Below are 15632 nucleotides of genomic sequence, written 5' to 3'. Positions count from 1 at the left end.
ACTTATAAGCACAATTACTTTCAGGCCAATAGTTTTGGCACTCTTTCACAAAATACAACTTGTACTGTACAGAGTTTACAAAATGAATTGAGCAGAAAAGAAAACCTGAAATGGGAGTTACACAGCACAAATAGTACCAAACACATTTCATCCTCGCCACAAAACTATGGGTGTCCTGAAATGGTTCTATTACAACTAATAGGTAAACAAATGATAGCCCACCTTGAATAGTTGATTAACAGAAATTAAAACTTACAGGCTATAAAACATTTCACTAAAAATTCAGTCATTTTTTCATGTACTATTTTGTTACCAGCATACGTACAGAAAGGCAATATTAATCAGTAATCAAATATTAAGGAATGTAAAATATTCAACTGCTTTCAGGCAGAGGTGAAAGGGCACTTATTTTGTCTGGATCTGCATGCCAAAAACGCATGTAAATTAGTCTTTGTTTGCTCTGCAGTACACTCCCTCAGTAGTGTATTTTAAGCACCCAGTCAATATGTACAGTATGCCCTCAATGTTTTCATACATAATAGCATTTGAGTGGTCCGGCTGTTCAATGCCAAATGACTCAATTTTGCTGGCATTCATTCAACTGCATTAGTAATGCAGCTTCCTCTTTTAAAACAATTGATCAATTTTTTTTATAGTTTATATCTAAATTAGTTGAGGTGGACAAACAATAAAATTTCAAGGGCGATGTTTGACAAAACAATTTGTGCCAAATTCACCCATTTGGTGAGGTGGTTGGGTCATCTGCATTTTCAAGCCAAAATAATTTCTGCAAAATGTACAGAATTTGAATCTAGCTCTAATTATTCAAATTCCTGTGCAAGAGGGGAACTAATATCCACTAACGCCATCACCACATGCAACTCAATCAGAAAATTCAGGAAAAAAAAAACTTGTTTATTGCATTTTTGTACTTTAGAAAAACAATTGTTGCGTTAAAAAAATTAAAATCAAACCATGAATTAAATACCAATGCATCCCATGCTTGAAGTTTACGAGAAACTTAAATGCTGATAGTGAATAATTTAAGGTCATTAACAAGATTGTCATTCACAAGGTTAGCATAAATAATTCCCTCAACAGAAACAAAGACGAAATTAAAATGCCTTCGACCATTTATCAGAATTAAAATAATTTTGAATACACCAATAACATGAGCAGTGAAGCTGAACTGATATTTTGCTGAGAAATAACCTTTAATGCTTTCATATTCAGATTTCTCAAGCAGGTGCATTACAGGTAAAAGGATGGAAAAAACTTCTGCCAGCAGATATTAGTATATAATACTTGAATAAAACAGTTCATAATATATAGTTATTAGTGCAATTCATTATTTTTTTATACAAACATTAAAGAGTTAAACTTGAATAGAAGTACAGTCTGACAATAAAATTCCAGAAAAGAAAAAAAATTGTAAATACTGAGTTATTTGGTTATTGTATGGTACTGATCTGATCTGGTACGCAGCAAGTCAACTGCTTTTTTCGTAAAGGATTACTATCTAAAGTTTATGCCTTAGAATAAAACCCCAACAATAGTGACTGTCGAGTCTGTACAATTCATCCCACAAAGGCAGATGCAATGGCAATGTAATGCAAAGTACGATGTCATGCCTTAACAGGGCAAGCTGTGCAAATCAAGCAACCGCATTAACTTTCAGCCTGGCCATATTTGAAACTTGACTTTGTGATTTGATTCACTTAGATTTGCACAACTTGAGCTAAGGCATACATAACACATTCTCCATTCGTTTTTGGTACAAAATAAATTGAAAAATTAAATTTTTTGAAAACAATATATAACATTTAGGACAATAAAACAAGACATCACAAGACATGGCACCTGAAAAATAAATTCCGAACACGACTTTTTTTTAAAACTTAAACGTAGAAGAACTTTTACTTTAATGACAGAAAAATAAAACTTTTTAATAACAATTCCATAATAATCTCAAATCTCGGCAAATATAATATTAGTATATCTGGCCATTTCAGTAAGCTGGCCAAACAAAAATAAAAAAATATTTGCATTTGTATTAAACTTTGTTCAACATTTTTGGTCATATCTCACACCTACATATACATAAACTGTAAATAATATATTAAAAATAAGTAAATTCTAGCTATGAGTGCAACGGATTTTACCATATAGTCAGTTGCTATTTATACAAATAATATAATATGTTAGAACAAGAAACTGCATCATTTCAAAAAACCTTTTTTTTTCAATTATTTAATTAAATACCCATTTTGGGCAACATTTTAATTCAACAATATAGAATAAAATAATGTCTATTTATATTTTTGGACTATAAAATATTTTGCTGGGTAAAATATACTTTTTAAAACCAAATCTCAATTATATTCAATACTTTATATCCACTTCCCAAAAATGAAAAAATTTTCAAAAATCTGTGATAATAATTAATTCATAATGCAACTCTAAAGTGATCTGATGCAGACTGCATAAGCCTTCCTAAATAAAGCTTTGAACCCAGCTGTAGAACTTAGACTCTTGTTCATGTAAACATCTTCGTATGAAATAGATATCTTATATTCAAAGAATAAAATTTTTTTGTAGTTAAAGTTATAATATCTTGTGTAAGTTATACAATAGGCATATGGATTTTCTTAAGTCAAAATTCTCATAATTCATTGAATTTGAATATTTTTATGGGTTTTTGAAATGTATAGTTTTTATGCAAATGCTAAAGTTTTTGTTTTGTTTTTACTAAGAAAATATACGAATTGCCTGAGTGATGGTCTGGTGACAGACGGGGCACTCGGGATCAGACTTTTCCATCAGACGATTGGCACACTCCATACAGAAGAGGTTGTGACCACAGGGGACGAGAGCGGCAACAACTTCACTTTCAAAACACATCATGCATTCTTTCCCCTTCTTTGGATGCTGCATAGAACCAATGGAATTAGTAGGGCTAGTTGACGCAGAAGTGCTGCCTGAGCCAGTGGTGGAGGAGGTAGTTGAAGATGGGAAACTATTGATGATTGGTGAATATGACGAAGTTATGGTAGTTATCCCTCCACTGAGGGGATCACTATGGATACGACGTGCTGGTGGATGGTCTCCTGAATTGCCTACTGTGGGCCCCTCCTGAGGTGAGGCAGATGAAATGCTGCTGCTGCGACGTGGTATGGATGATGCGGCAGTGGTTGTTGGGTTGAACATAGCATTATGACTTAAATCTGTCCACATTTTGGCCGAGGGGTCATAGCTGGTGACATCAATTCCAAGATCAGGGGAGACTTGCGGAGAATTGAAGAGAGAATATCCATTCAGATTGTTGGTGAAAGTAGTGCTGGTGGAACTGGCTGTGGAGAATGGAGTAACATTTGGGTTGAAATCACTTATTTTTGTAGTACCATTTGTATTAACAAAGCTGAAAACCATATCCCCAGCAGAGGCTTTAGTTGTATTACCTGGCAAAAAGTTATTGCTATTTCTGAAAGAGGTGAAGGCAGAATTACCAGGTTTGTTTCCATACAAAGGACCCAAATCATCAGCTGCATTTATGCCAGAGTCCGTACCGTTAATGGCAAAATCGTTTTCGTCGGCAGTGGAATCTATCAAGCCGCCGGTACGCATAGCTATGTGGCTCTCTATCTCTTCTCTCGCCCTTTCAACATTTTCGGGTAAACCGGTGACTTCGAAGACTGGTTCCTTCTCTCGACTCGGCGTGACGATGTACGTGTGTGTTGTCTGCTGAATACGTTTGATGGTCGCCCCCTTAGGGCCAACAACCAGCCCGACAACACGATACGGAACGCGGACCTGGATTGTTGTCATGCCCGGAGTATTTGGGCCCGGTGGTCCTGGAGCAAGGCTGGCGGCGGCTGCAGCGTTATTTTTCCGACTAGCACGTATTTGACTAAAATGTTCAGCGGCGGAGAGAATTTCTCGCCGAGCCATTGCAACATCTTCCTTCCGGCCTGTCACCACAAATACGGGTTCCTCGCCTCGAACAGGGGTTTTGATGTAAGTGTTCGTTTTCGCCCGTAAAGCCTTAATTTTACAACCTAGATAGGAAATAGACGAAAAGTACAACGGATCAGAATACACTATCGGAAAAATCACGCCGCGCCAATGTCCACAGAACACAAAACAAGCTCCAACTAAATGAGTCACAGCCAAACACAGCATATTAGTAGGCAGCCATTATAACATGACGACATAAAGGCTCGCATACAAACGCGAAACATGGCCGAACGAAAGATTTTGCGCTGGAACTCTGCAAAAATTCAACACTTCAATGAAAGTCAACTCACCTTGTCTTCCTACTATTTCAGCCACATGTTCTGAACTTGGAACAGGTACACACTCTGTCATGTTAACGCTTTTCTTTGCCTTTTCTGCATCTGAGAAACTAGTCCTCTCGTCTTCGCCGTTGCTGCCGTTGAGCCCTAACACGGAGTTCAGATCGATGGCAAGTTGTAATTGCTGTTCTTCCAGTCCTGGCCGTTCCATATCCGGGAAAAGTGAACTAGGCATGGTCGGGGAGGGAAAGGAGTAAAAAACACTGATAAATGTACAAAAATAAAGGTAAAATCTAGAGGTTTTCTGTGAGCTATTTGGCGTGGAATATAGCCGTGCTATACGATGCGCGGCAAAACCGCTCACTGCCTTATTACTGAACTAAACTCAGAATGTAGTAGACTCAAAATGTGCTTGTGACGTCACGATAAATGAACCGTGTCAATCGTTTTCTAACAATATTTGTGATTGGCTAGGACTCCGTACATGAAGGGCGTCGATAATGTGCTTACCTTGTGAATTGAGGGAAAAAGGAAAAGAGAGCTGACATATCGTGTGTTTGCATTGGTATCGTTTCCATTTTCAACTGGAGAATTGTAGCACTGCCCGGGAATCTTGTGTGTGTGCTTTTCGGAATCGAAATGTTCCACGTTCCAACTGGCCAATCGTATGCCCAGACACAAAATGTTCCAACCTCTGGAACACCGCGCAATTAGCTGTCAATTTAGTACCACGTGATTACAACATAAAGCAGTGATTGGCTGAGAATGTCGGCAAGGTGTGGCATAAATTGGCGGGGCTGCCTGGCATGACAAATCTAAAGCCGAACTGTAAAAAAATCATTTCAGCGTTGGATATTGAGTAGAACTCGTGTACTTGTGTGATTTGTGGAAACCAATATTTTAAAACCAATAATTGTGTTTTAAAAAACGTTTTCGGTTTTGGATATTATATCACTGACAAGGGTATTATTTTATTTCATTTCCGCGAAGCATATTGTTTGTACTATGTGTACCACAAGCGTATCTAGCCACACCTTGGCATGGCTAGCACAATCCTCACCTGTGGCAAGGGGCACACTTTTATCCGCCATTTGGTCGAGTGCGGGGATGTTGAAACGTCAACAATGGGTTATTTTCCTTCATTTTAAATCCGCGTGACACGGTGTTACAATACTTTTTTTTTAATGGGATTCAGTCGATATTGAAAATGGCATCAGCTGTGGACGTTTTAATTCCATGTTTCCCCTTAAAATAGCCTATGTGCGGCCACCGTAACCAGCTAAGCGGAGACCTGCGGTATATTATAATGAGATAGCAGTTATTGGCTCTATTATTGGCTTCTGTATTGTCGCGCGGAATTTATGTATTAGGAACAAGGCGGGTCTTCGCGCATTAAAAAAATCTCGTTCGTACGGTGCCCATTGCATACATTCCATCTATAATATCTGGATGCAAAACGAAAACGTCATCGTGTGATATGGGACTTGCGGATATCGCACACGGAAACGCGGTTCCTAATTATCACGTAGTATTGAGTTGCATTGCACTACACCATTTTATTATAACTGCGACATACAATTTCAGCACGAGGTCACCCACGTACGCCGCTTTATTGCTAATACACATCGTCACATCAGCTGTATTTTTAGCTACACTCCAAACTCTCGTGGATACATTGGCGGCGATATTATTGAAAATAACAACTTGCGACCAAGACAAATCGCGCTACTTGCAGTATTTTTTTTTTTGTGTGTGTGAATGCCTGGCTATTTTCACACAAATGTCAGTGACTTTTCTCTGACCAACATTACCACCAAACTAATGCGTGTACTCCCTTGTACAGACAGGTCTAAACTTAGACTAAACCAGGCTTGTTGTCATAGAAACTGGCCTAGAAACTGACCATTGCTGTTGCAGTGCCAACTAAACCACGTCAGGACACTTTCTCTGGCGTTCCCGTTTGTTTGTGGATTCGCTGTATATATAAATAAGTCTCATAGTATATATAGAATATTTCGTATTACTCGTATCGTTTTTCGGGTCATCTAATTTGAATTCACCTTGCACGCGACTTGGGTTCCATCACCACGTGTATTCAGTAATGCCTCAAACATGTGGGATTTGCGCCGGCATTTGTTTACAGCGATGCCATTATTTCGGTTACTGCGTATATATAGCTATAATTTTTAAAACCACAGAAAGTAATTAATTTATAGTTTCTTTTATTTAACTAACAATTTTCTTTTATTTTATCTCTTTTGATTTTTATGGTTTTTGTATTTCTTTGTATTTATGTTCTTTACCATACAAAAACACTCTGACGGTTTTTAGTAGTGTAATAAAATTATTATTATTATTATAAAGTTACTTAAAATCAAAACCAAACACTCGAACTTGAAGTCGGTAAAACACCATGTTTTTCGGATTTTGTTTTCAATTCACTGACCTTCAGTTCATACACGAGTCCCACTGCATGTGACGTATACAACGCGAATAACACAAAAATTCAACTCGCGCTGCATGACAACTTTGGAGCTATATTTCCTATGGGTTTATGTCGGTTTTTGCTTTTTTTTAAATAAAAAGAAATTTTCCTTTCCTAGATCATTACGTAACTTGACATATTGAATCGCACCCAGCTGGGTACTAATCGAACTTCAAGTGGTACATTCTTAAGTTCGCCCGATGATGATCACGATCCTCGTCATTCACAGATATCAGAGTCTCTGGCTATGATGTTTTGTGTAAACAATCACCCTCGCCAAAGTCTATGCTACAGTATATGAATGTAATTAGTATTATAGAGTTTTGTGACCACGTGACATGTGTATGACACGATATGTGTAAACATCGTCCTTACGATTCCCTGTCTTAAGGGATTGTCCATCAGAAACTCTGGGTGGTAGATTTTAGGGAGAAATCTACACAAAGATAACTGTAAAAAAAGTCACAAGAAAAAGTACAGAAAAACAAACTATATTTGGCAAAGGAAGCAACAAAATTACAGAAGGTAAATAAACAAATTCGAACAGTTTTCTAACCCGGTTTTCTAACATCTCCTTTCTGATTATTTGTTTTCATTCATCATATCACGCTGAGTGAAACGCTTACAAACAACACGGATTCTGGTTTGTTTATTCCTGATTCGTCAGCTTATTTGGCCAGTGGTGACTTCACTACGCGAATACCTCCTTGGACCAAATAGGCGAGAGAATAAGATTTGAACTTGACCATCTTTGAAACGCCTGGCTTCAGCGTTCAAGGGCAATGAACTTCTCTGTTGTATCACAGTTCCTCTAGAGGGACCGTGGTTGTATGTATATGTGTACGGTACCGGGAAGTCCCGGGAGTTGTTCAGTGACTGCTTGTGTTGGTGGTGGATGCTGTGAGTTGTGTCATTTTGTTGTATTGTCCATTTTTTGTCTATGAGGATACGCGTATTCGCGCGGTTTCAATGTTCGGCAAGTAAGCACACACCCCTCAATCCCACGCAAATGCCTGAAATTGTCAACCGCACTTGCACCGCACAAACCGAAATTGCGTTGGTTGCGTTATATGCTGTATTTATTTTGATATTTTGTCAGTCTGAACTTCGCCCGATACATCCCGCAAGGTAAACACTGAGTTACTTCCGATGTTACAAGGGCGGTATCAGAGATGGCCAAAAAAACACTCACGGGAGATAAGTTGAGAAATACTAATTCAAAATTTGTAAGTAAAAGTTGAGGTCACGGTAAAAACAAAATTAAAATTGGCTGAAATAAAAATAGTACTTGAAGCCAACGAGAGCAAGCCTCCAAAATATTTCACAGCCCAAGCAACGTATTCGACGACAGGGTATGCTGTGCACGTGACGATTAATGTGTTGAACTTTTGACCCCAGTGAGTACAATAAGTGGGTGTGAAACGCTGCGGTTGAGTGGTGACAAGAAGTTATTCAATGCCGCCTGCAACCTGAAGGAACACGTACCTAATTACGTTTAAGGATGTGGGTTGTTTAAATACAGAACGATTGCCAGTACATCAATTGCTGTTAAACTAGTCATGTATACTACTTCCCTGTTGTTGTTCTGGGTCGTAGCGCTACGGGTTACCTCAGTCTCCAGAACCATCATTCAGACTGACCCATTTTCAGACAGCCGGGTTGTACCCATTTTCAGACTTCCGACATCATTGGACAATGGTTAGCCCGGGGTAATGAAAATGTACTTCCATTCGTCTTTTCAAAAATGAAATATTCTGTTGTGTGCATTTTTTCTTAAACATGTGTGATTTCATAGCTTAACAAAATAACATTAGTCGTGGTTGAAAATTTACTTCCATCTATAAATGTACGAAGAGGTCATTTAAACCATGGCGGTAGGAAAGAGATCTCTTTTCTACCTCCATGTTTACACTTAGTGCTTAGCATTAATTCCAAATGCGTTCGCAAGCTGGCGTTTCGTTTGTTCATCAGCTCATTCCCGCATCGTGTATGATGGAGAACCCTGCCCAGGGGCGTCCGAGCGTACATTTTAAGGTCTAGGTTATACGTCGAATTTTTGTCGTGCATTTAACCACAGACAGTATTGTATGGTATATGATTTAACCACAGTCACTCTACTAGGATTTAACTGACTATTTTTTTTTTTTTTTTTTTAAATAGCTTAATTCTTGCTGCGCCATAATCATATTTTGTTTGAAAATACACAACTGTCTCATTCCTTATTGCCGTGGCTTGAATTTATTTTGATTTTTAGATTTTGTGAACATATTTCCCGGAGTTTAAATTCACGGTTGTCCATTGATTTTGTTTATTTCCTTGGTTTTTTAATTAAAATCGCAAAAATACGCAAATTTAGAGTCCATTGAACAAATAAAATCTTTACAGTAAAAATGTGAATTTAGCATTTATTATTTAGCTATAAATTCAGAATTCCACGAACTGCCAGAGCTATTTCTCTTTTATTCTCATTATTAGAGCAATTTTTTAACGATTTGTTGCAATATTTACAGTTTATGGTAATTGTGTTAACCATTAAATTGCGAAAAAATGGAATGGGGAAGCGTTTGCCCCCAGGTTACGCGGAAATTGAGCGCCGAGAATGTGCCCGTGTGTGTTTAGCACGGAATCGAATACAGGAAAAAATCATAAAACAGTAAAAACCTGTCTCATGCTTCACTCTGTCGTCAAAACAGTATAATGGATAGTTTATGCTAGAATCGTATTGAAATTTGATTTACGAGAATTGCCACATGCCGCATAGCCTTACGACGTGACAAGCTTCCAATTAAACACAGGTGATGGGTTTTGAATATTCACCAGTGAAATAAACAGGGTGTATTCTCTGACCGGTATTTCACCTTCAACTTGCAGTACCACTGATGCTTGCAACGTAAAGCGCGGTGGTCGTCGCGCAGCGCGTGTTCGAATTTCATGTTAATAAACAATGTATTTTACACGCGTTGTATACGTCGCTATGAGTCCCATATCGAACAGGACGCGGCACGACGACTGCCGCCCTTTAAAATATTGTAAGCTGAATGATATTATAGTACTGTAACATGGTACGAATCGAGACTGAGGAAACACGAAGTTGTCAAGAGGTCACGGTGATTGCCCGAAACACATGAGATACGCTTCTTTGCCAGAATAATTCCACTAAAATGAATTTCAGGGGATGTATTCCTCCCAGAATTCTACACTGAAGGGCGCATGTTCATTTTATCGTAAATAAAGAAACAACATTCAAATGTTGTTACCGTTTTCCAAACCGTTTCCTAAAAACATGCATGTATTGGCATGTGCGAATTGGTGTACGTGAGAGTGAATTTTCCATGATGGCTATCTCAAAGAACCCTATATTTGGCGCGATTTTTGATTGTATTATTGGGCTTTCTGCGAGAGTTTTTTTATTCTTCACACCCTCCCCGCCCATTCTTTTTATCGCCCCGTAAATGCAGTGTGCGTTATCAAAAGACCCCATTCAAAAATGCAGTTGATTAAATAGTATGGTGTTTCATCGTTGGACCCCCAGACGACATTGTGTCAACTAAAAAGGCAGGAAACGTCATCTTCCCGATGATTACACGTTTGTTAGCGCTGCTTGGGCACAAACAAAACGGACTCACTCCAAACCATAGACCCTAGTCTATTGTTTGATCTATGTACAGACACAGTGTATATAATACAACTGTTTTTTTCACTTTATAATCCGCGACCGACACCACAAGGGTTTCCATTCACGTTTCAAAGTTTGAACTGTATTTTGTTCTGCCTCGTTCTGCCAATCCATCTTCGCAGTATATTGTGTAAACTTTTTTCTTCTTCGATTCAAGTCTGAACTAGCTATATCGCATTGACTATAGTCAATTCAAGCCTTTCCATTGGCGGATCACAGTGTGAGACTACAACAACGAAGACGGTAGCCTCCGTCTATGTTTGTTTTCCGCCAGGTTTCTGTGTTATACTTAGTACCTATAAAAACAAACACTTTTACCATGGCCGTGTGTCGAGTCTTTAAACATAGTGTTAAATTGGTATAACATGCCACTATTTGGGGGGGGGGATTGCCATGTCAGCTTTTTAAAACAAAAATCATATGGTGTTATAGTTATCAGTTACGTTACACTAATTGTTGTTTTATCTCTAGTTAGACTTGTTTTCATGTAAAATTGACTTCCAAATGGCCTTCATATACGTTCAGAATGTTTGTTTAGCTTGACGCAAACTACAAAGATCTTACCAAATAGTGGAAACAAATGACAGGACATTGGTATTTTGAGATATTGGTTGTTTTGTTTTTCTTTTTTCTTTTTTTGTGTGTTTGTCTACTACTTTATTGTACAACTTGTTTTTAAATGCAAAAAAGGAAGTAACGATTTCAATAAAGTTTATTGTTAAACTAGTTTTACATCCCCAGATAATTCGCATTATCTCCATGATATCACCCCCTAACTTAGTAAAAAAAAAAAAAAAAAAACGGAGGAGATGGGGTAACACCCTCAAATCTATAAAGTTTATTTCTGTGATTTCTTTCCGGATACAATGTACTAATATGTTTGTAGTCCCGTAACATGATGACAAGTGGAGTATGAGGGCTCTTGTAGACATGGGATACTCTACGCTGATTGGACAGAGAAGTAGCTGATTGCTAATTCAAATCCACAGCTTGCGCACGTAGTATCCTCGGGGGCGGACATCCGGGCATTTTCACCGCTTGGCAACCCTCGCGGTGAAAACAAAGGCCAAAAACTCGCAGAAAACGGTACTTAGGGATGGTTGTTGAGACTCCCCTGAACAGTGTAACAAGATTAGCCTTACGTGTGTAACATATATAAATTTGGTTGTTCAGGATTACTTCAAAGTTGAGTTTGTGTTGTTTTCTCGAATTTTCACCGGCTCGACCGGCGTTCCACAGCAGCGCCCACAGAGCCCATAGAAATGCATGTACAGTGGTGCGCGTCGTAGCAACGTGGAACGCCTAGTGACGTAGCACCGCCCCCGAGGATAGGTAGAATACAATTACATCCGGGCGTGGGGTCACACTATAGGGGTTGACCATTAAATCTCTTGATCTGTCAAACAAATTGTAAATTATTGTTTTCTTTCACTAAGTTTTGAGCTAACATTTTGTCATTCATAAATCAAATGTTTTTAGTCATTTTCTCTGCAAACTGTTTTCTGTTTAGTTTTGTATTTTATTTGTTCCTCACCCCAGAATTTATAATGGTTAACCTATTATGTAATTCATTCTGATTTTTGCAAAAATTGCCACGATTTTATTTAAAACTGTATTATTGAATATGAAAACAAAACAAAACATATTTTAGACACGCTGGTATTTTTAGATTTGAAAGGACAGACATATACGGTAACTCAGCTACATTAACTTTTCCAATGTTGCCTTTATCAGCGTGGTTGGCCAAGCTTCGCCCTGAAGATTTAACTTGCAGCGACGATATTTTCATTATTTTTTTTAAAGCCGGGGTTGTATTTTGCATTCAGCATGGTTAACGTTAGGTACCCAGCTTTTACTCGAGTTGCTTCGACTTAGAAATAAAGACGAATTTTTCAGCGGACGCAAGAATATGCACAGTTGCACAACTTGGATAAATCACGATGCCAATATTTCAATCTCTATCAGAAAACGGTGATTATCGATTCAAAATACTTTTTTTTCCAGAATATCATTTGACTATGTATATTGAATTCAAAATGGGTACTATCAATGGAACAGTGTTATTGTAGCCACTCAGTACACTTATGAATAATAGCTTGAATGACGTCTCTATTAGTGAGTAAGCCTTTCGTTTTACAGCGATGATAGGACAAACCTCTTTCGTAACAATAGGATTTCTTCTATTTGAGTCATAATCAAGTCTGTGCGATCACGTGCAAGTTACATGACTGACCCAAGCTCGAATTTCACCGACCAAGTTTCGTGTCGTGTCTTTAAGATTTCCTCTAAAACATTACGTATTTTCTAACATTTTTGGGGGTAAATGCTATTTCTGCGATACATTTGAGTGGTCCTACAGCGCGAAGTGAGAGTCACGCGAGAGTATGAACTCCCGGGAGATCTACGAACTGTGTTCACGCCGGTGACAACAATGATTTCTTCTTGGTTACCTTCATAGCGTATGGTGCCCGAGTCATTTCACGGTCGCCGTTTTAAATTGAAGTACGAAAATCAAAAAAAAAAGTTTATAATGTGAAAATTAGTTCGAGAATACATTTAAAAAATAGAATATCATAAAATGAAGCCAAGTTGGGGGAGGACATAACAGCCTGAGAAAGTTATAGTAAAGTGTGTTTTACATAATGCTGGTTGTGTGGCAAACAATTGAAAGATAGACTATAACCTCGCTATAACAAACACTTTGGGGTACACATGTATAATTCGTTTGTTATAGTGAAGTGTTCACTATAACGAAGCACTTACTATATCGAGTTTGTTATGAGCGGTAGACATACAATGTGTTAATTATATCACAGGGAGCCCAGGAACTGTGATCAACTGTACGCAGTCAACAACCAATCACAATACTGGTTACGAGCCACATCGAGGTCACGACTCGGTTAGCCTTGCTCAACTGGTTCGTAACCAGTTTTGTGATTGGTTGTTGACAAATGCTGAACAGGCCACGCCTCCAACTGTACCATGCGTTCGGGCAAACCGTTAGGAATTCCTAAATGGAGTCAATTTGTGTAGTTTTCTTGATTTATTCTGCAGATATCGGTAAAATGTAGGTAAGGCTTTGGCGAAATTTGAAGGAACAACTAATATTCTTCAACCTGGTATTTTTTATAGATTTTATTTTTCATTCTTTTTGTCTGTTTTTTCGAGTTTAAAAAATATGAGCTGGCTGGAGCCTTCATCCCTTGTCTATTTCTTACACTAGATACCAGCCGATACCCCCCCCCCCACTCATAGGGAGTGCGTACAGTTGATCATAGTTCCTGAGCTCCCTGTGGTTTGATCGATTGATTGGAAATTCACCCCAGGGATACTGACTAATTTTCGGCAAATAAGTTCTCGCGTTTGCATAGTCGCCACGGCAGCCACAGATATAATATTCCGTCAGTAATTTTAGTAATTATTTCATTGTCCAGAAACAAATATTCCCCGATAATCTGAAAATAGTGAGCATAGTAGAATGAGGGAAAAAAATAAGAAAAAATATATGCGATTACAAGCGTTAAGTTGGTCGTTGTAGGCGCCAGGACGATTAGAAAATAAAAACAATAGTTAATATTTGCTAAATATAGTTCATTTAAAGGTCCCTGGGATTTTTAAAATAACTAAAGACTGGATTGGCGTCAGAGTTGTAAAATCCATAGCAACAGGGTGACGAGCGAGGCAGCTTTCTCGCGGTGGAAAGGACCCATGAATAAAACGTATGCATATAACCAAATGCTGGGCGAGTCCATTTTTACAGGGACAAAGCGATGCAGCGGTGGGGTACAGACACGCACAACGAGTATTTTTTTATATAGTGGTATATTTTTCGTTCAACTCATTGACTCGTGAAACTAAGGTCACTGACATGACCGACGGCGTGGTTCACCTGATAGTTGCAGCTTGTTGTGTGTGTTTAATTGGGCGAGGGAGGGGGGGGGTAAAATTAGATCATGCGCCATGTCAATTAACATATTAACTTGCTTAGGAAATCCACACAATAGTCAATGAGTCTTGTTGATGATGTATAGAATCACGGTTCTATTAACCGTGATAGAATTGACAGTAGCGCTCTTCAATGAATACTTTAATGAATGTCATTATACTAGCAACGGATTTGTGGTAAACGTACCTTTTACTTCCGATGTAGGACACATTTTGGTTAAATAATTCCACGACGCTAAAAATACGCCATGATTATATATAACCTATACCTGATACTACCAAGTACTATCACGTCCACAGAGAAGCGTAACAGCTGACTGTTACTGTCTGGTCTAAATGATTATAACTATGGCGGCAAGGCATAATTTAATATTCGGTTTGATATCAGCTTTTTAGACATTAATCAAGTAAAGATTCCCTCATTTGAGTTAGTAAATCATTGTAATTTCGTCATGATTGTTGACAATAAATTCCTGTCACGGTGCCATCAGTGCATTTTTCATCACGACTTTCCTCATCCAGTTAGTTTCTATACTGTAGTACCCTCAGGCAAGCATGCAACTTTTGTCACAATGTAACATAATAACATCAACGATACACGTTTACTACAGTAGGGATTTAAAACAAAATGTGTACAAAAGACAAAGAATTCCATGATAGTGCAACTGAATGTATTTCAAAGTTTGCATACAACTTGTTTCAGAATATTCGATTGAATATTAAGACCGTTCGCATTTGTTGTTGTTGTTGTTGTTGTTGAAAATGTCATATAAGTAACCCCCCCCGATAATTAATAGACCTATTGACGGCGCCTTTTCATTACGTTTGTGATCTGTATCGTGACAGGTTTGTTATGGAGAGCCTTCAAGACTGGGCCGGGACGATTTCACTAGAGTCAGACTGGTTCAATACATTCTTCACTGGTTCACCGTGACTGCAGCGGCGGACCAGTAAACGGATGCTTTCAAGTAATGGACAAGTAGACGCGACGACCCATTGAGCACACAAACTCGGGTCATTGTACTTCATAACGTGTCGTACCATCACTGGTCAAGTATAGAGGAATTCATTTGGGGGGTGTAAATGTCTGAAAAAAGTTAACTTGAGCATTTTCGGAGCAATGTCTCTAGGAATCTAATAATTATTGGTTATCAAAACACACAATCATCTTAATTAATCTGCCGATATTTCAAACTTCATGCACATTTGCGAAGTCGCAAATAAATTTGTAAGG

At 38.3% G+C, this 15632-nt stretch overlaps 1 protein-coding gene across 1 annotated transcript; it reads right to left on the bottom strand.

Moving 5' to 3' along the window:
• Positions 1–1195: 1195 nt before the first annotated feature.
• Positions 1196–4998, bottom strand: LOC100378604 (RNA-binding protein MEX3B-like). Its single transcript, XM_002730700.4, has 3 exons — positions 4803–4998; positions 4305–4519; positions 1196–4055 (listed from the first exon to the last, which is right to left on the bottom strand). Exons 1-3 carry the CDS (start codon positions 4868–4870, stop codon positions 2749–2751), a joined length of 1590 nt encoding a protein of 529 aa, XP_002730746.3. The 5' UTR covers positions 4871–4998; the 3' UTR covers positions 1196–2748.
• Between the last annotated feature and the right edge of the window lie 10634 nt (positions 4999–15632).

Source organism: Saccoglossus kowalevskii, chromosome 13 (genome assembly GCF_978046115.1).
Source record: "Saccoglossus kowalevskii chromosome 13, keSacKowa6.1, whole genome shotgun sequence".
Taxonomy (NCBI): domain Eukaryota; kingdom Metazoa; phylum Hemichordata; class Enteropneusta; family Harrimaniidae; genus Saccoglossus; species Saccoglossus kowalevskii.
This window is presented reverse-complemented; position numbering and strand designations above follow the sequence as displayed.

Excerpts from the sequence above, each read along its gene's own strand:
- LOC100378604 (XM_002730700.4), bottom strand. The coding sequence starts at position 4,870 with ATGGAAACGATACCAATGCAAACACACGATATGTCAGCTCTCTTTTCC. Across the intron at positions 4,520-4,802 it reads TTTTTCCCTCAATTCACAAG|TTCACTTTTCCCGGATATGG; the intron begins GTAAGCACATTA and ends GACCATGCCTAG. Across the intron at positions 4,056-4,304 it reads TGAAATAGTAGGAAGACAAG|GTTGTAAAATTAAGGCTTTA; the intron begins GTGAGTTGACTT and ends TTTCCTATCTAG.